The following is a 20,896-nucleotide window of genomic DNA, read 5'->3' on the forward strand; positions in this document are numbered from 1 at the left end:
AAACAATGAAAGTTTTCATTTGTATTACTTTGGACACAATGCACTGTACACCAGGCCAGAACTCAGTACTTTCATTTTAATTAAGGGATGAAACACAGAGAGATTAAGGACAGAGACTAACATGGCAGGGAACAGATAAATAATGTCCTCCTGCCTTTCGGGCTCTCCAAACCCCAGCCACTCTTTACCCACGCCATTTTTACTCTCTAAAACTTAACTTTTAATCATCACATCTTTTAAGCTTATTTACAATTGAGTACAATTTTATGAATCTACAGCAGCAACACCCCCAGAGATGTACCTTCTCACATTTGCATCATTTGGATTTACTGAATACTTTGCCAGTATAGAAAAAACTAAGGTTACTTACCTGTTGATATGTTTCTAGTTTCTTGGACTACTTGTACTTCAATATGCTTGCTTATCTCTGACTTATCTGGTGTATCTGCAACCTTCACAATTCCTTCATTCTCCTCCTGTAAGGGAGTATCGCTAGGTATTGCTGCCACATCTGAAGCAGTTGTTGACGCTGGAGTGGTGGCTTTAGATCCTCCCTGGCTAACATCAGAAAGTTCATCCTACAAATATAATTAGAGAAAACATTTTGATGAGTAATTTATTTAAATGGTCTTTTAAATAGGTAAAGAAACTTGAAAGAAAATTCTGTTAAAAACCAGTAAGTCACTTAATACCCAAAGTAATCAAATAATCTTTGTAGCTTGTTTTCAAGTAACAGGGTAATAGTTAAGTAATAATATTTTTCCAGACATACGTGAGATTCTTCTAAATAGAAAAGGTAAAGATAAATGAGGACTGGCAGTATTATCAATAAAAGTATACACTAATGTCATCATCAGAGTTTATAATGGCAGTTCTAATTTGCACAATCATTTGATAATGAAGACTTGTCTCAAAACACTTAAAGATGTACTACGTGGTTGTTGTTGTTACTGTTCAGTAGCTCAGTCATGTCCAGCTCTCTGTGAACCGGGGGACTGCAGCACTCCAGGCTTCCCTATCCTTCACTATCTCCCAGAGTTTGCTCAAATCCATGTCCATTAAGTTGGTGATGCTATCTAACCATCTCATCCTCCATCGCTCTCTTCTCCTCCTGCCCTCAATCTTTCCCAGCATCAGGGTCTTTTCCAATTAGTCAGCTCTTAGAATCGGGAGGCTAAAGTACTGAAGCTCCAGGTTCAGCATCAGTCCTTCTAATGAATATTCAGAGCTCATTTCCTTCAGATTGCCTGGTTTGATCTCCTTGCAGTCCAAGAGACTCTAAAGTCTTCTCTAGCACAACTGGAAAGCATTAATTCATCTTCATGCTCAGCCTTCTTTATGGTCCAACTTTATGGTCACATCTGTACATGACTACTAGAAAAACCGTAGCTTTGACTATTCGGACCTTTGTTGGCAAAGTGATATCTCTACTATTCAATACGCTGTCTAGACTTGTAGAGCAACTGTCTTTTAATTTCATGGCTGCAGTCACTGTCCACACTGATTCTGAAGCCCAAGAAAATAAAGTCTGTGACTGCTTCCACTTCTTCCCTTTCTATTTGCCATAGTGATGGGACCAGATGCCATGATCTTAGATTTTTGAATGTTGAGTTTTAAGCCCGCTTTTTCACTCTCCTCTTTCACTCTCATCAAGAGGCTCTTTAGTTCCTCTTCCCTTCTGCCATTAGAGTTGTATCATCTGCATATCTGAAGTTGTTCATATTTCTTGATTCTAGCTTCTGTTTCCTCCTGCCCAGCATTTTACATGATGTACTCTGCATGTAAGTTAAATAAGCAGAGTGACAATATTTGAACAATTGGTTGTTCTCAATTTTGAGCCAGTCAGTTGTTCCATATCTGGTTCTAACTGTTTCTTCTTGACCCATACAGAGGTTTCTCAGGAGGCAGGTAATGCAGTCTGGTACTCCTATCAGTAGAAGAATTCTCCACAGCTGTGATCCACATAGTCAAAAGCTTTAGCATAATAAGTGAAGCAGAAGTAGATGTTTTTCTGGAACTCCTTGCTTTCTCCATGATCCAACAAATATTAGCAATTTGATCTCTGGTACTTCTCCCTCTTGGAAATGCAGCTTGTACATTTGGAAGTTCTTGGTTCAAGTACTACTGAAGCCTAGCTTTAAAGTTTTGAGCATAACTTTGCTATTATGTGAAATGAGCCCAATTGTGTGGTAGTTATGCAGATAACACCACCCTAATGGCAGAAAACAAAGAGGAATTAAAGAGCCTCTTGATGAAGGTGAAAGACCAGAGTGAAAAAGCTGGCTTAGAACCCAACATTAAAAAAAAAGAAAAAAAAAACTAAGACAGCATATTAAAACACAGTCATCACTTTGCCAACAAAGGCCTGTATGGTCAAAGCTATGGTTTTTCCAGCAGTCATGTATGGATGTGAGAGTTGGACCATAAAGAAGGCTGATGCCAAAGAACTGACACTTTCAAACTGGGGTGCTGGAGAAGATTGTTGAGAGTCCCTTGGACTGCAAGGAAATCAAACCAGTCAATCCTAAGGGAAATCAAACCAGTCAATCCTAAAGGAAATCAACCCTGAATATTCAGTGGAAGCGCAGATGCAGAAGCTGAAGTGCCAACATTTTGGCCACATGATGCAAAGAACCAACTCACTGGAAAAGATCCTGATGCTGGGAAAGACTGAGGGCAGGAAGAGAAGGGGGCATCCGAGTATGAGATGGCTGGATGCCATCAGTGACTCCACAGACATGAGTATGAGTAAACTCCAAGAGATAGGGAAGGACAAGGAAGCCTGGCATGCTGCAGTCCATGAGGTCACAAAGTGTCAGACTTGACTGAGCAACTGAACAGTGAACAAATGAAATGAAAAGTCTCTGCCACAGTGTTTGACTGAGGGCACAATATTTTTTTCTCCTATGGAAGAAGTTATGAAATTCTGTCACTAACAATGCATCCAACTAAAGACAGAAGGAAGAAAGATAATCCTAAATATTAGCCTGTTGTTAAATATAAAATGTATCACTGGTCAACAGTAAGTCCATAAGACTTCAGGTACAAAATGAGGAAAAATTTTTACTAGGACCTAAATGGAAGCTGGAAGCATTGATATGAATTATTTAATGTGAAGTTGAAGGGGAGTTGCATGCTATTATTTCATATTCAATCTGTGACATCAAGAGACCTCTAATTCCTATTTAATGTTGCTCTGTGTCAGGTTGTACTGTTTCAGCTACCAACTTTGACTACAAATGCTGCTTTATTTATCTGAAGACCACCAGCCTAACAATTTGAATTAAGATGTCCTCTTCAATGACACATGTAAGTGCCATAAGTGGAGACGTACTGGATGGTCAAGTCTCTTTCTAATAAATGTACTTGTCTTGTAACCCCACTCAAAGTCTTTCAATCTTCAAGAAACTCTCTTATTACAGGTTTTCCAGTCACTAAACAATGCCCACAAAACTAAGGAACCTGACTTGGGGTTCCAGTGCTGTAACTACAAAAGAATGGCACTTCTGTGCAAGATAACAAGTCGTGGTGAGATGTGAAGAAATCAGGACCCCTGTGTACTGCGGGTGGGGTGATATGATAGTGCAACTGCTATGGAAAACAGCGTAACATTTCCTCATAAAATTAAAAATAGAACCAAAATATGACCCAGCACTACCCCTTCTACGTATAAAACAAAAAGATTTGGAGCCAGGGATTCAAAGAGATGTTTATGCACGCACATTCACAGCAGAATTATTCATAGTAATCAGCAAGTGGAAGCGATCCACATGTCCAACAAGGGATGAAATGTATAAACAAAATATGGTGTATAAATATATATATATGTATATATGTATATACACACACACACACACACACACAATGGAATATTATTCAGCTTTAAAATGGAAGGAAATCCTGTGATTTCCTTGATACAACATGGATGAATCTAGAGGACATTATACTAAGTGAAATAAGCCAATCACAAAAAGACAAATACAACATGATTCCACTTACATGAGGTATCTAAAGTGGTCACATCCATAGAAGCACTGAGTAGAGTAGCAGTTATCAGTGCTGAGGGGAGGGACTGAAAGAGGACTTTAATGGGTATACAGCTTCAGATGTGCAAGGTAAAAAGCTCGAGCAATCTGTTTCATAACAATATGAACATTCTTAACACTACTGAAGTGTATAGTTAAAATGGTTACAATAGTAAATTTTACTTTTTTTTTTTTAATCACACATACAAAAAAGAGAATGAGGGGAGAAAAGAGAATAAGTGGCATTAATTTTAGCTTCACTTGAGATATCATGGTGAAAACAATCTGGTCTTTGTGTTATTTTTCTGCTGGTTTTAGATATCAGGCTAAAAGTCTATACACCTTTACAAAATACTTTCAATTGTTCCATTCATCAGTGCCTCACGTACCCAGTGCTGTATAGAATATATATGTCACATATTATCTGCCATTGCCCCATTGCTAGTTACATTCAGAGAGACTATAAAGTAAGTTCACAACTATAAAAATAAATTAGCCAATTAAGGACAATTTAGAAATGTTCTAATATAGTGTTTTCTTAAGTAGCTTGCCTGATTTCATTTGAAATAAGCTAAGGAAGAGGGCAAGTAACTCTGCTATATAAACCTGTCTTTAGTTTCAAAGATTTTAAGCCTAATCTAAGCAAAAGACAAACAGAATCACAGAATTCTGTATATACATGTATTTTCTGGAGAGCTTCATAACTTTAATCTGATTCCTAGAGGAATCTGTGACCCAAAGAAACACTGAGAACCACCGAGATGAAGTAAATCTAGCTCTAAGTTATACTATAGGTTCAAAAAAATTTAGCTTATTAAAACAGAGGCATAGATGACCTACTTCTGAAGATATTTCTGAAAACGATACTGGTTCCACTGTTATGAACCAGGTGAAGGCCTTACCCTGGTTAACCCTGATCTAGTAGGTAGGATAAAGTCTTATTTTGTCCTTATATCCCCAGTACCTAGGATATCAAGCCTGACATGAAGCAGGCTCTCAAAAGATATTTGCTGAATGGTGCCCTAACAGGCGTTAAACAAATCTGTTTAACTAGGGAGGCAGCCCATGGTAAAATGACTTCCTAGGCTGTCTCCAGGATACTTTCAAGTTATGTACATTCTGCCCCGAGGATGGTATTTGTGCAAACATAGAAGTCTTCTTACCCACAGCTGTATAAAGAGAAATAAGCTGAACTTCCAAAGGATTTACTTATTCTTTTCTCTCCTTTATAGATTACAGTAAAGCCCTAGCAACCACTGTACAAGAAATAATTTTCTTTCATTTCAGTGGGCTTCCCTGGTGGCTCAGCTGGTAAAAAATATCTGCCTGCAATGCAGCAGACCTGGGTTTGATCCCTGGGTTGGGAAGATCCCGTGGAAAAGGGAAAGGCTACCCACTCCAGTATTCTGGCCTGAAGAATTCCATAGACTGTATAGTCCATGGGGTCACAAAGAATCAGACATGACTGAGCAACTTTCACTCACTCAGTGAATAACATCAGTAGTCTTCCAAACTGAGCACTTGATATCTTGAGAGCAGTAGTTGAGGAAGTAACCAAAAGTTAAATCACTTTCATCTACTTTTTGCAAAATGTTTTGAAAGCCCATTCTCACCTCCTGTTCTATAGCCTTCAGAGGTTCAGGGCTACTTCTGACCTGGAAATAGGGAAAGATTATAAAAGAGAAAAAAAAATTCATATATTTACTAGGTGTCAGCATATATCTAAGTATCTTTGGCTTGTGCTACCTCTCAGGATAACAAGGTCTATCTCTATTTTCTACTTTGTTCAAAAGAGGGTTTGGGGGTTTTGTTCTGACTTAAAATCACCTCCCTTAAGTCTCTATTTTAAGCCATACCATGACTCAAAAGCCACCACCTGGGTCTTATCTTACCCTATACTTTGTCAATAAGCAGTTTATAACTTAACTGTTTTTTCTATTCATAAGGGCTTCCCTGGTGGCCCAGTGGTAAAGAATACACCTGCCAATGCAGGAGAGATTGATCGGGAAGATCCCACATGCCACAGAGCAATTAAGTCCAAGCCACAACTATTGAGCCTGTGCTGTAGAGTCCATGCTCTGCAACAAAAGAAGCCATGGCAACAAGAAGCCCACATAACATAACTAGACCCTGCTTGCTGCAACTAAAGAAAAGCCCACAGCAACGCAGACCCAACTGAATTGAAGCAAAAGTCACTCAGCTGTGTTGGACTCTTTGTGACCCCATGGACTATACAGTCCATGGAATTCTCCTGGCCAGAATAGTGGTGTGGGTATAAGTTCCCTTCTCCAGGGAATCTTCCCAGCTCAGGGATACAACCCAGGTCTCCTGTACTGCAGACAGACTCTTTACCAGCTGAGCCACCAAGGAAGCCCAAGAATACTGGAGCGGGTAGCCTATCCCTTCTCCAAAGGATTGTCCCAACCCGGGAATCGAACCAGGGTCTCCTGCACTCCAGATGGATTCTTTACCAGCTGAGCTACCAGGGAAACCCCAAAAAAGAGAAATCTTCCTGAAATTTATCCTAATCATCTTGAGTAATTAACATAATAAATATTCCAATTTAGCATACTTGGAAATGCTAAACACACTCTTCTTCCCCATGCCTCACCCCCTATCATTTCTGAAACTGATAGAGAACACTAATAGTTAAAGGGTGACCAAGATTCAAATCCTTTCTCAAAAAACAATCTATTTACTCATATTCTCTACTTACACATTTGCCCTCTTTGAGACAACAGTATTTCTCTTAAACATAAAGCAACTTCAAGTTTTACATATTCTTAGTCTGGAAATCCATCACTCTTTTTGAAAGTCTAAAATACAGCTGTGCTGCACTCTCTTAGTTCCCATCCAAAAAAGTACAGATGAACAAGACAAGATTCACTTTTTTTCTAAATGAATCAATTGACTTACAACACTATATTAGTTTCAGGTGTATAACACAGTGGTTTGGTATTTTTAGACATTATAAAATGACCACCATAATAAGTCTAAGTACCAACTGTTGCCATACAAAGTTATTACAATATTATTGACTATATTCTCTATACTATACATTACATCCCTTTGACTTCTTTTATTCTATGAAAGTGGCTTTGTACCTCCCTCACCTATTTCACTCATCTCCTCACACCCCACTCACCTCTGGCAACTTCAATTTGTCCTCTGTACCTATGAGTCTGCTTCTGTTTTATGTTTGTTCATTTTGCTTTGTGTTTTTAGGTTCCACATATGAGGGAAATCACATGGTATTTGTCTTTCACTGACTGATTTTTTTCACTTGGCATAATACCCTCTAGGTCCATCCATGTTATCAAAAATGGCAAGATTTTTTATAAGGTTGGATGATATTCCATTTAAAATACCATAGTATGATTCACTTTGTACAAATCAGACTGCATCTCCTTTAATATCTGTTCAAACGAGTTTTGATTCTGGATTCTCATCTTTAACTCTTCTCAACTAACATTTCATCAAAAGCTAGGTAAATAACTCTCTAAATAAAAACAAAAAGATTGTGAATATGTATTTCAAAATGGGAAACAAAAAGCTGCAGGAAATACTTAAAAGAACATAAACTCATTTATCTTACAAAGACATATATGAGTATGTATTATCTATGTGCAATGTGGACTTCCCTGACAGGTTAGTTGGTAAAGAATCCACCTGCAATGCAGGAGACCCCAGTTCAATTCCTGGGTTGGGAAGATCCCCTGGAGAAGGGATAGGCTGCTCACTCCCATATTCTTGGGCTTCCCTTGTGGCTCAGCTGGTAAAGAATCTGACCCCAATGCGGGAGACCTGGGTTCAATCCCTGGGTTGGCAATGCGGGAGACCTGGGTTCGATCCCTGGGTTGGGAAGATCCCCTGGAGAAGGGAAAGGCTACCCACTCCAGTATAATCAATGGGTTCACAAAGAGCCAGACACGACTGAGTGACTTTCACTTTCACTTTTCATGTGCATATGTGAAGAAAGGAGCATGAAGAATATACCAAATGAGGATAACTGAGGTGAAGGAATGGAATTTACATTTTTTACTCTAGATTCAACATTATTTGATTGTGCAACCTTATTAATATAAACTTGTAAAAGAATTATTAAGCCTGCTTTATAAAATATGTGATCTCAGATCAACTTTACATTTCTAGCATCTGGCATTGTTTGTGACCCAGTAGGTATCAAAGTTTTTTAATGTAGAAAGCAAGGTAATTTTTCTTCAACAGAAAATACTTAAAGCTATTTTTCCTATTTTAAGAGTTTGTTTAAACATTAAATATCAACAGTAATAAATATGCATGCACCAATTACTTCAAAAGAAGTCACATTATAAATAGAACCTTTAAATACCATCATTTTTAACAGTGTTATTTTTAACTAACCAAGTTTTACCAGTTTTCATTCTCAACATACACGAGTATTTTGGTCAACATACAACATAATAAATATGCCAAAAAGAGGGGGGGAGAAAATCTTATTTATTAACACCCAGTAAGAAAGAACTAATTCACTGCGTCTTTTCTAAGCAAGAGTTTAAAAGGGCCTTCCCTTTTAAGTATGAATCTTATAATTTTGTCAGTTATACCTCAATAAAAATGAATGAATGAATGAATGGGAAATTACCAAAATACTAAGAAGAGTAAATCTTAACTCAGTTTTCCCTTTAAACCCCCAATGTCAGCTGTGGATGATCCCTGAAGTTATCAAATAAGGATACACGTGAGTGGGAAAGTTGGTAAGTAACAGTTGAAGTTATAGGACTTCCCTGGTGGTGTGGTGGTTAAGAATCTGCCTGCCACTGCAGGGGCCACGGGTTTGATCCCTACTCTGGGATGATTCCACATGCCACGGGGAATACTAAGTCCATGTACCACAACTACTGAGCCCACACTCTAGAGCCTGGGTTGCAACTACGGAGCCTCCATGCTCTACAGCCACTGACCCACAACTAGAGAAGCCATGGCAACGAGAAGCCTGTGCACTACCATGCTCGCCACAGCTACAGAAAGCCAGCGCGGCAACAAAGACCCGATGCAGCGAAAAGTAATAAACTTTCATTATTATTTAATAGTATTTAATTATTGGTGGATGTATTTTGAGACTTACAGATAAGTCTCAATTACTAAATGTGTCTTAATTTGAGGATTATTAAATAACAGCTATTAAATATTAGTAATATTAAATAATATTCCTTATGCTCTGTCCCAAGCAAACCATAAAATATTACAACATATAATCCATTTCTTTTTTGCATCCAGCATATATTTTGAAAACTTTTACACTGATACCAAAGACAGGCAAAGAAACTACAAGAAAATTACAAATATTCTCTACAACTACTGACATAGAAGTCTCGAACAAAACACAAGCAAACCAAAGCAGTACATTAAAGGATTATACACAATGATCAAATGGGACTTATTCCTGGAATTTGAGAATGGGTCAGCAGACAAAAATTAATCAATGTGATATGCCACCTTAATAGAATGAAGGGAAAAAAACCCCAAATCATCTCAATTGTTGCAATAATAGAATGACAAAATTCCACATCTTTTCACGATAAAAACACCTAATGAACAAGAAACAGAAGGAAACTATGATGAAAGCCACATATGAAAAACCCACGGCTAATAACATACCCAGTGGTGAGAGACTGAGCTTTCCCCCTAGAATCAGGAACGATGCCCACCTTTGCCACTTCTAGTAAATATTAGAGGTTCTAGGCAGAGCAAGTAGACAAGAAGAAGAAATAGGCATTCAAATTAGAAAGGAAGAAGCAAAATTATCTCTATTCACTGACAACATGATCTTATATCTAGAAAACCCTAAAGATTACACACACAAAGTTAAAGCTAATAAATGAATTCAGCAACGTTCCAAGATACAAAATTAATATGCAAAAATCAGCTGCAACGAACAATCCAAGAAGATAATTAAGAAAACAACTCCATTTACAATAGCATAAAAAGAATAAAATACTTAGAAATAAATGTAACCCCTAATCAAAGTCTCAAAGGTGACTAAGCTTTGAAACTAGAGAGGTGGTGGTTATACAACATTGTGAATGCACTAAATGCCACCTGACTGTACACTTTAAAATGGTTAATCATGTTTTGTCCAGGCAATACCCAGCTTGCTTGCCTTCTCTTTTCCTCCCAACATTTTACTTTTAGAATTTTTCAGTGACCACCCACATACTCATCACCTAGTTTCTACCCATTAACATTTTACTATTCTACTACTATTCTTTATCACATAACTACCCATCTTTCTACCAGTCCATGATGCATTTCAAAGACATTGTCATCATCAATACACCTCACCCCTGAACATTTCAGCATGCGTGTCATCAACTAGAGCTCAGTATCTGTTTTACATATTTTTTAGTTAAACCTACATAAAATGCACAAATTGTAAGTATATTTTGCTGAGTGTTGACAAATACATCCATCTGTCTAACCCAACCCCCTGCCAAGATACAGTACATTACCATCATCCTAGATATTTCCCTCAGGCCCTTTCTTAGTCAATCCCACCCACATCCCACTGGAGACAACTACTGTTCTAATTTTGTCCTGACCATACATTCATTTTCCATTATATAAAACTTCATATAGTTGGTACCACAGAACATATATTCTTTTGTCTAAGGCTTCTGTCATTCAGCATGATGTCTTTGAGAACTGGTTCTCTTTTAGACCTCCAATTTTTGAATTCAGAGCTAGGAGGATGCTCCCAGATCAATTAAAAAGAAAAAAACAAACGCAGAAACTGAGCAATTCACAAGACATTTAAAGTGAAAGGGGGAAAAAAAGCAAAGTGAAGTGTGATTCATATGGTACTTGTGGGGAAAAAAAAAAGATGTAAGGTTTTATATGCTTAAAATAACTCTGGAAGGACACAAGAAACTGGTTACAGAAGTTGCCTCGAGGGAGGGGAAAGACACTAAAGGAGAGACTTTTTTGGTAAAAAACTGAAGCGTCATATACGTACAAATAAGTTCACATATCACAAGTGTACAGCTCAATTTTCACAAACTGAATACATCTGAGTAACCTGCACTTAGAACAGGAACCAGAATCTTGTCAGCACCCTAAAAACAAAAAAGATAACCCTCTATCACAATTCCTTTTGCAGGGGCTATGCTGGGTCTTTGATGCAGTGTGGGCCTTCTCTAGTTGTGGAGTGTAGGGGCCACTCTCTAGTTGCCGTGCTCAGACACCTCACTGCAGTGGCCTCCCTTGTTGTGGGGCCTGGGTTTCAGGGCACACGGGCTTCAGTAGTTGCGGCTCCCGGGCTCTAGAGCACAAGCCCAATGGTTGTGGGCTTACTTGCTCCAAAGCATGTGGGATCTTCCTGGTCCAGGGATCAAACCTGTGTCTCTTGCATTGGAAGGCAGATCCTTTACTACTGAGCCACCAGGAAGCCTGCTTCTGTTGTTTATACTCTGGTTTTTGGCCACGAGGCATGTGGGATCTTCTGACATTTTAACTGTGTCTTGGTGTGGGTCTCTTTGGGGACATCTTGTTTGGGACTCACTGCTTTCTGGACTTGGTTGTCTGGTTTCTCTGCCAGATTAAGAGATTTATTAAATAAGTTTTAATAAGCAATAATTTAATAACTTATTAAATAAGTCTCAATTATTAATACATCTTAATTTGAGTATTAAATAATTATTTACTATTAATAATATTAAATAATAATCCTTATACTCTGTCCCAAGCAAAACATAAAACATTACAACAAATAATCTATTTTTCTTAAAACTCTATTTTTATTTTACTCCACTGTAAATACTAATATAAAAGTCCAAAAGGAAGTAATGTATAATATAAACCAATGGAAAAACCCAACATAAGGATCAAAGGAAGAAAGGGACTAGAAGCAATCACATTCCAATCAATAAGCACATTTAGTGCCTAGATCTTGGTTCCTAAATATTTTCTCCAATAAATAGAACCAGGTTGAGAAGCAGTTAATTGCACAGCAAGTACAGGGAAAATACAAGAGCCTGGAGCATCTGATGGTGGGCATCAGTATGGGCACAAACGGTATTAGGATGACTCCTTAAAAAGCTCCTGATGTCCAAAGCTGAAACAATTTGAGCAACAAAATAAATACTGTAAGTACCCTACACACAAAACTGCAAGTTTCGAACTTGCAAAAACGAGAACGTGCATTCCATCAGTGTCAGGTATGAGTGAAATTGTGAGTCTCCTACTGCTGACGATCTTTCAGCTCCACCATCTCCCATCTTCTCTCCCTCCTCTAGTCAGCAACTCTTCTTGCCTGTTGTACTACTATACTTTTAAAGGTACTGTACTGTAAGATTAAAACGTTTTCTTTATTTTCTGTGTTTGTTTTTATTTGTGTGAAAAGTATTATAAACCTGTTACAGTACAGTACCATTTGGCTGGTTGTGTTAGTTGGGTAACTAGGCTAACTTTGTTGGACTTACAAATTGGATTTAGGAACGTGCTCTAAAAATGGAACTTGTTCGTATGTACGGGACTTACTATAACAGTGTTGGATAACCTACAGGATGAAATAGTATCTATTAGTTCAAACAAGGAAAGAAAGAAGGGAGGCAATGAGTAGCTATCTCTTCCCAAAGAATTCCTCAATAAATGCAGAATGAAGAAAATAGAAAATCAGCATTAGAACACCACAATAATGATTATTGTAGCTAAGATTCACTGATGGGTACTAAAATCAGTAAATGAAAGTTTGAAACAGGGTATCAGCACAGTATCAAAATACATCCACCAAAATATTTATTAATCAAATTATAAAGAGAAAAATAATAACTTTACAGTGAAGAAATCCAACATACACTAGATGAACCAAGCAATCAAGGTTAACATCACCAATACAGCATGCTGCTTCTTTTTTTTTTTTTTTTTAGCATGCTGCTTCTGTATCAGCCTTATTAAAAATATATAGCCTCAATCTAACCATGAGAAACCATCAGAGAAGCCCAAATTTAGAAACAGTCTACAAAATAACCAACCAGTATTCTTTCAGCTTGAAGGTCATGAAAGACAAGCAAAGACTGAGAAGCTCACATATTAGAAGAGACTGAGGCAACATAACTCAATGCAATGTGGGATCCTGGACTGGATCCTGGAACCAAAAAAGAACACTGGTGGGAAAATTGGCAGAATCTGAATACAAGTCTGTAGTTCAGCTAATAGTATTGTACCAATGTTAATTTTTTAGTTTTAACAAGCTTATCATGGTTAGTTAATATTGGTGGACGGCAGGTGACGGGTATCGTTCCCTCTGTACTGTTTTTGCAACTTTTCTCTAAGTCTAAAATGTCTCAAAATGAAAAGTCAAAAAACAAAAAACAACCAACAACATTAACTGTTTTGAAATGTAAAATCATACATGCATTTTATGACAGGATCTTTAATCACAGAAGATACAAGAGTAAGGTTTAACTAATACAAAGATTCAAGCTTGGGAAAACTAAAGAAATAGGAATGACTAAACATAAATGGAGGAGGATGGAAAATTCTTCTAAACAAGAATGCTGGCTCTGTTCAGGCATTTTTCGTTTTGCATGCTAAGCACATCCTCTGAAGAATGCAGCACGCATTGACCACTGGCTTTATATACCAAATCCTGCTAACAAGACTTTCTCAAAGCAGTTCCACTTAAGTATTTCAAGTCATGCAGTTTTAAAAGAAGTCTTTAAAACTTTCCTAAGTAGGTACCAACCCAGTTGCTTTTAGCTAAAACTGTTTTTTCTGTTTTAAAAGTCACATTCTACTAATAACCAACAACCTAGACTCTTAAAATGAAAAAGCAATAACCTTTTTGGAATATATATACATATTTGCACATTCACATGTCTGTAGGCATGTGCAGGTGCATATACATGCACTAGCTGTATATATACACATACATATGCGTACATGTGAAACTAAATGGAATCTGTGAAATCATTGCCAAAGTGATACCAACCAAGGTCTAAAAACTGTGACAATTTTATGCATAGCATAGTTTAAATATTTAAAACATTTTGTTCTCTCTATTTCTATATATGGGCACAAGGGAGAGATATCTGAACTCTAAACTTATAAAGCAATGAAGAACTTACACAACACAGCTGGTGAGAATACAAACAGCTACCATCCCTTTGGCAGGCAGTTTGGTGATATCTAGCAAAATCTGAAATATGGGCTTTGATTCAGCAATCCCACTTATGGGAACTATAAATACCAGCACAAAATTATGTACAAGGTTTATTCAACTCAGCATTGCTTGCAATGGCAAGAGATTAGGACAAAGTGAGGTGTTCTATCAGTAAAGTAGATTTTAATGGCAGTTGGAATATGTGATCCCTTTCCCCTGGCCCTTCCCCTGCAATTCTGATGTATCATTCATCTTCATTCCCTTGTTTTCAATTTCTTTTTACATTAGACTCTTCTTCTAAGCACACAAACAACCGAGTCTGTCCCATTTTTGTTGTTGTTGGCTTGTTTTTAATTTTATAGGGCTCCAGAGAACGCGTAGGGAAATATCTCTGCAAATTATGCCTCACTAGGAAAATGTCCATTCTGATATTTCTGGGATAGTTTTTGGAGCTTTTTCTTTTTCTTGGAGCCACCATTCTTGCTTCCCTGATAGCTCAGTTGGTAAAGAATCCACCTGCAAGGCGGGAGACCCTGCTTCAAGTTCTGGGTTGAGAAGATCTGCTTCTTGGGCTTCCCTTGTGGCTCAGCCGGTAAAGAATCTGTCCGCAATGTGGGAGACCTGGGTTCAATCCCAGGGTTGGGAAGATCCCCTGGAGAACGGAAAGGCTATCCACTCCAGTATTCTGGCCTGGAGAATTCAATGGACTGTAAAATCCATGGGGTCACAGAGTCAGACAGGACTGAGCGACTTTCACTTTCTGTTGTTGCTAGCAGAAGCCTCTTAAAGTCCACTGCTGAGTGGGTCTGCCTTGGAAGAGAATTTCCTCTTTTTCTTTGGGGACCCTCTTGTTTCATGACTCTTCTGGGTCATTAACTGATTCCTCTTTGGGAAAAGACTTCTTCCTCTTGGAAAGACTTCTACAGCCAGCTGTCTTTTCAATATCTCTACTAACTAGCTCCTCCTTGGAAAAAAGATTTTTTTCTTGGTTTGGAGGTGATAAGATGGGTCTTCCACTCCATTCTCCTGGGGAGCCTCCCCAGGCTTTTGCTTTTGCTTCTTTTGGGGTCTTTTACTTGTCTCCTCATTCCTCCGGGGCACTACTGCTTTCTGAAGACGCCAGGGCAATCGCAGCCAGCCTTTTCTTTTCCTTATTCAAGTGTTTCTTCTGTTTCTCCAGCTTCTTAGCAATCTCAGCAGCTACTGAATCATTGCCTCCTTCATGACATGCAGATTTCTTTTGAGGAATCTCTTCAGTCTCCTACATATAGGAGGACAGTCCCTCCTCAACTTGTTCTCAAAGCTTCTCCCCAAATACACTGGAGGGTACCTCAGAGAAGCAATCAATTTGTGAGGCAATACTGCCTTTGTTTTGCCAGGTATTAGGAGAGGTGGCTTCTGTTCTTGGTAGCTGCTTGGCCAATGAAGGTAGAGTGGAAAATGAGTCTGGAAATCTGATCTCTTTGCTGGACCCAGGAAATCATTCAGATACTAGGACTGGCCATCAACCCTATAGCAAGAAGCCTGTTTATAAGTGACGGAGCCCTGATCAACCGTGAATGTCCCATTCTAAGAGTACTTTTCCCTTTACCCTGGCAACTCAAGATATCCTTTTGCTTTCCTCCAACCACAACTACTTACTTCTTGAGTAACCTACATACTATACTATTTCCTTTTTTTGTAAATATAATTCAGTCGGAGGAACAACCCTACCCTAACATTTTTGACCATTTTCAACCTTAGCTTTTTAACTTTTGTTTATTTATTTATTATTTTGGGGCTCTGCTGAGTTTTCACAGCTATCTGGGCTTTTCTCCAGTTGCAGCAAGCAAGGGCTACCCTCCAGTTTCAGTGCGCAGGATTCTCATTGTGGTGGCGTCTCTCGCTGTAGAGCACGGACTCTAGGGGGCAAGGGCATCAGTAGCTGTGGCACGTGGGCTCAGCAGTTATGGTTCCTGGGCTCTAGAGCACAGGCTCAGCAGCTGCGGCGCACAGGCTTAGATGCCCCACAGCACGTGGCATCTCCCCAGCTCAGGGACCAGACCCGTGTCACCTGCACTGGCAGGCAGGTTCTTTACCGCTGAGACACCAGGGAAGTCCCAGTTAGGGACACTTTAAAGAAATGTTTGGTTAAGTCATTTTAAAAGTCTATTTTACAAACAGTATTATACTACTTCAGATAAACTATCATACCTAGTATATCTGCTCCTCCATCCACATCTCCAATTAGGCCTGAACCACTGAACCAACAGGGAAGCCCCCAGCCTTAGCATTATTATAACATTTTCAACAGAAAATGTCATTTAACATAAGAAGTTCCTTTTTACCAATTTCACTAGAAGCCCCCCAATAAAAAAAAATTTCTGTTGGTGATACAGTATAATAATCTTCTGCTTTCAGCTTTAAACTGATCTCTAAACTAGATTTGAGGACCATCAAAAAGGTGTCAGGTGAAGCTTCAATATAAGCTGTGGCATTTAGATTGGCCTTGACGGAATACTTCTACTGGTGGTAACCTAAGCAGGATACAAATGCGTATGTGGGAAAACTATAAAGAAAAGCAACTGGATGCAAAAGTATGGAGTTCAGGAAAGGGATCAAGGTCAGAGATAAAGATTTGTGAAAGCTGATGAGTGGATGGTATTTACAGACATGAAACTTGAGTTACCTAGATTAAGTAGAGCAGAGGGCTAAGCTTTAAGCCCCAGAGAACTCCAACATATAGAAGTCCAAAACCAGCAAAGGAAAAGGACCTGTGAAGAATACCAGAGACTGGGGGGTTGGGGGGAGTGGGGAGGGGGTGGGGAGAAGTATCCTGGCACTTCAAGAAGCAGAAAGTATTCAAATGTATCAAGTGCTGCTACAATGTAGCAAGAGAATGGGAATTTTCCATGTTTAGAAAGATGGATATTTTTGATAATTGCAAAAAAAAGGCACATTGGTACAGTAGGTAGAATTAAAGTCTCAGAGGAATAGGATGAACAGAAAAAAAAACCACATGCTAAGGTCTGTCCCCGCCTTGAGGCCTTTACAGATGCTACCTGGCCATCCTGAAGCACATATTCCTCTTGACCCTTCCATGTGCCTGGGCATCTTCTTCTCAGGGCACAGTCACCACTTCCAAGAGAAACTCCTTAATTACCCCTTCTTACTACTATTCTCTAGCCCCTTACTTTGTTTTATAAAAACAGTATGTAACACTACTTGAAATTCCATGCTTTCATTTATTTGTTTCTTTGTTGATTTTCTCAACAAGAATACAATAAACAAAGGAATAAATATGTACAAATACTTCTTTTTAAGTTTTTTAAGAACAACATGTATATTTTTCTAGGTGCACCAGTCTTGGCAGATATTCCATTACAGTTATCCCTTGTTATCTGCAGGGGATTGTTCCAGAACTCCCTGTGGATATCAAAATCTACAGATGCTCAAGTTCCTTATATTAAATGGTATAGTATACCTGAAGATATAACCTTGTTGACTACAACTCTCTCACAGTGAGAAATCTGCAATAAAGCAACAAAAAAGGTCCATAAATTTATAATCATGGGCAAATCTCCTTTTCTGTCATTCTTCTGCCAAAGTTTCCCTGGTTTTCTCACACAACATTTCACCTTATTTCACACACACACACAAAAGTGCTAGTGAAATTAATATTATGAGCATACTCTTAATAGAGCTAGGTTATCTTCAAAGTTCTTAGGGAAATGAAAGTTGAAAAGCACATTACAATAGAGACGATCTAGTCCAACTTCTGTCAGACATGGAAACCAAGACTAGTATGTTTCTTCAATGCAATCCACATGTGAACTCTAAACCCAACTCCCAGGCTTTTGCAAAGTTAGAGAAAGACATCTGACTAATAACAAAGACTTAAGTAAATAGTAAAATATGTCCTGATTATGAGACATATTTCACAAATTTATCCCTTTTGGGGTGGGAAGAGAGGCCGCATTGGGTCTTTGTTGCTACACGCGGGCTTTCTCTCGTTGCAGCAAGCAGGGGCTCCTCTCTAACTGTGGTGTGCAAGGTTTCTCATTGTGGTGGCTTCTCTTTTTGTGGAGCATGGCCTCTAGGGCGCACAGGCTTCAGTAGTTGTGGTACATAGGCTTAGCTGCCCCACAGCATGTGGAATCTTCCCAAACCGGGAGTCTAATCCATTTCCCCTGCATTGGCTGGTGGATTCTTAACCACTGGACCACCAGGGGAAGTCCTGTTAAGCCTTTATCTCATTTACTGGCTCCATGTCCACAGTAGAAACAGACTGGATTTTATTTTAAAAACCTCTCTTGGGAATACCTACCTTAGTATCCCTAGGGAGGACACGACTCCCCTGTTCAAATCCATCTGTTAATCAGTTTATAACTTGTCAAAGAATGGAAAAAATGTGAGGTTAGGCCTACTGTTAAAAATACTTTGCAGTGGGAGCAAAGCTATGAAATATTTATTTACTTCTTACTGTTTTGAGCACATTTCAAAGGTCAGTGAAATGATTCTAAATGCCTCTACCTACTAGAGCTGAGAAACAGACCATTTACATTATGTCAAAAGAATCTTTCTAACATCTAGAACAAATAATTCATTTGACAAACATGTTCTGAGAGACAACTATGTGCTAGGCACCTTTTCTAAGTGCTAGGGACATGGCAGTAAATAAACCGCATGGATTTTACATTCTTGGTGGAGACAAACAAAATAAATAAGTAAATGACTTCATATTTTAGAGGTATCATAAGAGCTATCTAAGGGGACTTCCCTGGTGCTCCAGTGGCTAAGAATCTGAGCTTTCAATGCAGGGGGCCTGGGTTTATTCTTAGCGAACTAGACCCACATGCCACAACTAAATATCCTGTATGTCACAACTAAGACTCAGTGCAGCCAAATAAATTTTAAAAAAAATTTTTTTTAAAGAGTTACCTGAATATTTAAATCACGATAAGTAATTTGGAGAAAGAGACCAGAAAAAAGAGATAAAGATGTAAGTAACTCAACTGTATTCATTTAGGTGGTCTGTTTGTTTTATGACAGAGTAGATTTTCTAACATAACAAGGTTCCTTTATAATCAGTTCCCTTTATAAATATTCCACTTTATAAGATATAGACTATAACTTCAAATATTTTTAATTATTAGTATATCTCCACTCTTAGAATACTATGATTTATATTTACAACTTATTTTGTAACAAGTTCTTGGTCAAGAATATAATTTATAATGAACACCAGGCCTTTTTAGCTAAACACACTGCATTTTTGGATATTGGTTTATGAAGGTTTCGAGGAAACTGTTACGCTGTCACTCGGCCGTGTCTGACTCTTTCCTACCAACCCCATGGAATGCAGCCTGCCAGACTCCGCTATCCATAGAATTTTCCAGGCAAGAATACTGGAGTAGGTTACCGTTTCCTTTTTTTTAAGTAAATTGTGAAGCTATTAAATTGTGAAGCTTCCCAGCGGTGAACCAAGGATTTCAGGTGGCAATGATTTTCAATTCTTAAAAACAAAGTTAGGTTCAATGATCACCCCATCCTAAATTCATATAATGTAAATCAAATAGAAACAGCCTAAATGAAATAGAAATGTTGGTCATTAGTATGACAATCAAGATGTAACAATGCTTGACTCTGTTTTCCTATAAAACTTGAAAAACGAGTAATACAAAACAAACTCTTTGGGAAGAGCTCATTTCCAATTTAAAAAAAGCATTAGTTTTACAAAATAAAATGTACACATACTATTTCATTTTATTCTCTTCTGGTTGTCTAGCACTTCAATTTGGATAAGAAAGCTTATAAAACAAACTGAAGATTTTCATAGGATAAAGCTTACCTTCAGACTGGTATGAGAACGTGGTTGACTTAATTCCTGAAATTTCCATTGTTCTGATCCAGGGGTCTCGCCACCTTTCTGAGTGTCAGGTGTAAGCAATCCGTCTCCAGAAGGTAAAGGGAAAATCCCTAATGATATAGGACGTTCTTTTCTATTTGGAGAGGGCAGAAGAACTAAGCATTAATTCATTTTTAAGTTTTATTCATCATGACTGTAAGTAATAAGCCTGGGCTGTCACTGCTTTAGAGTCATCACTCTTAAATAATATTGTGTGCCTACCTGAACAAGTAGACTTACCAAAGAGAAAGGATGAAGTCTCAGAACTTAAATTAAGCCCCAAGAAATCAATTAAGAAAGGTAGTAAAAAAAAATAGTTTAGAAAATCTTAAGTTACTCAGGAAGCAGTCTATGGTGTGATTTCACAGCAAGGGGAGCTGCTACAGTTTCACTCATGCTTAGGTCAGCCCTAGGGAACTGCAAACGACCCCCACTCCTGCTTCTCTAGGCTTTCCAATTTCTCATATTAATCCCTAAATACTTACCCAAGTCTTTTTAGGGTATGCTTTTTCTGCCTTGAGGAAAATGAATACATGGTTTAAATCAGGCCTACTGATTAAATAGTCAAAAGAACATGTACTAAAAAATGTTGCCTGCCATTTCAATCAAGAAAGAATAGAATGCTGTCTGCCATTCAGCCATTAAGCCACTGTAGCCAGTCTGGACAAAGTGCCCTGAGAGGAATTCAGGATGGAGAAAAACGGGATACTGACCCTAAGTGGTTAAGATGCATATCAAAGAAATAATTTCAGTGAGCCCAGACTCCTCTATCTTCCCAAGCATAGAAAAGCACTAAAATCATTAACTTGAGAGGTTTGTCTTTTGTAATTAGCAAAAACTCCT

At 38.3% G+C, this 20,896-nt stretch overlaps 1 protein-coding gene and 1 non-coding gene across 4 annotated transcripts in view; both read right to left on the minus strand.

Moving 5' to 3' along the window:
• Positions 1–20,896, minus strand: part of SPAG9 (sperm associated antigen 9) — a 153,843-nt gene that overhangs the window by 55,409 nt on the left and 77,538 nt on the right. For all 3 annotated transcript variants that reach the window (XM_065911018.1, XM_065911017.1, XM_065911016.1), the window contains exons 5-6: positions 19,997–20,147; positions 371–578 (exon numbers count right to left, since the gene is read on the minus strand). In XM_065911018.1, coding sequence (XP_065767090.1) covers positions 371–578; positions 19,997–20,147 — 359 coding nt within the window. The remainder of the gene's footprint in view (positions 1–370; positions 579–19,996; positions 20,148–20,896) is intronic.
• LOC136150458 (small nucleolar RNA SNORD86) lies at positions 15,645–15,730 on the minus strand. Its single transcript, XR_010659878.1, has one exon. It is a non-coding gene; the product is annotated as a small nucleolar RNA SNORD86 (small nucleolar RNA).

This window comes from Muntiacus reevesi, chromosome 18 (genome assembly GCF_963930625.1).
Source record: "Muntiacus reevesi chromosome 18, mMunRee1.1, whole genome shotgun sequence".
Taxonomy (NCBI): Eukaryota; Metazoa; Chordata; class Mammalia; order Artiodactyla; family Cervidae; genus Muntiacus; species Muntiacus reevesi.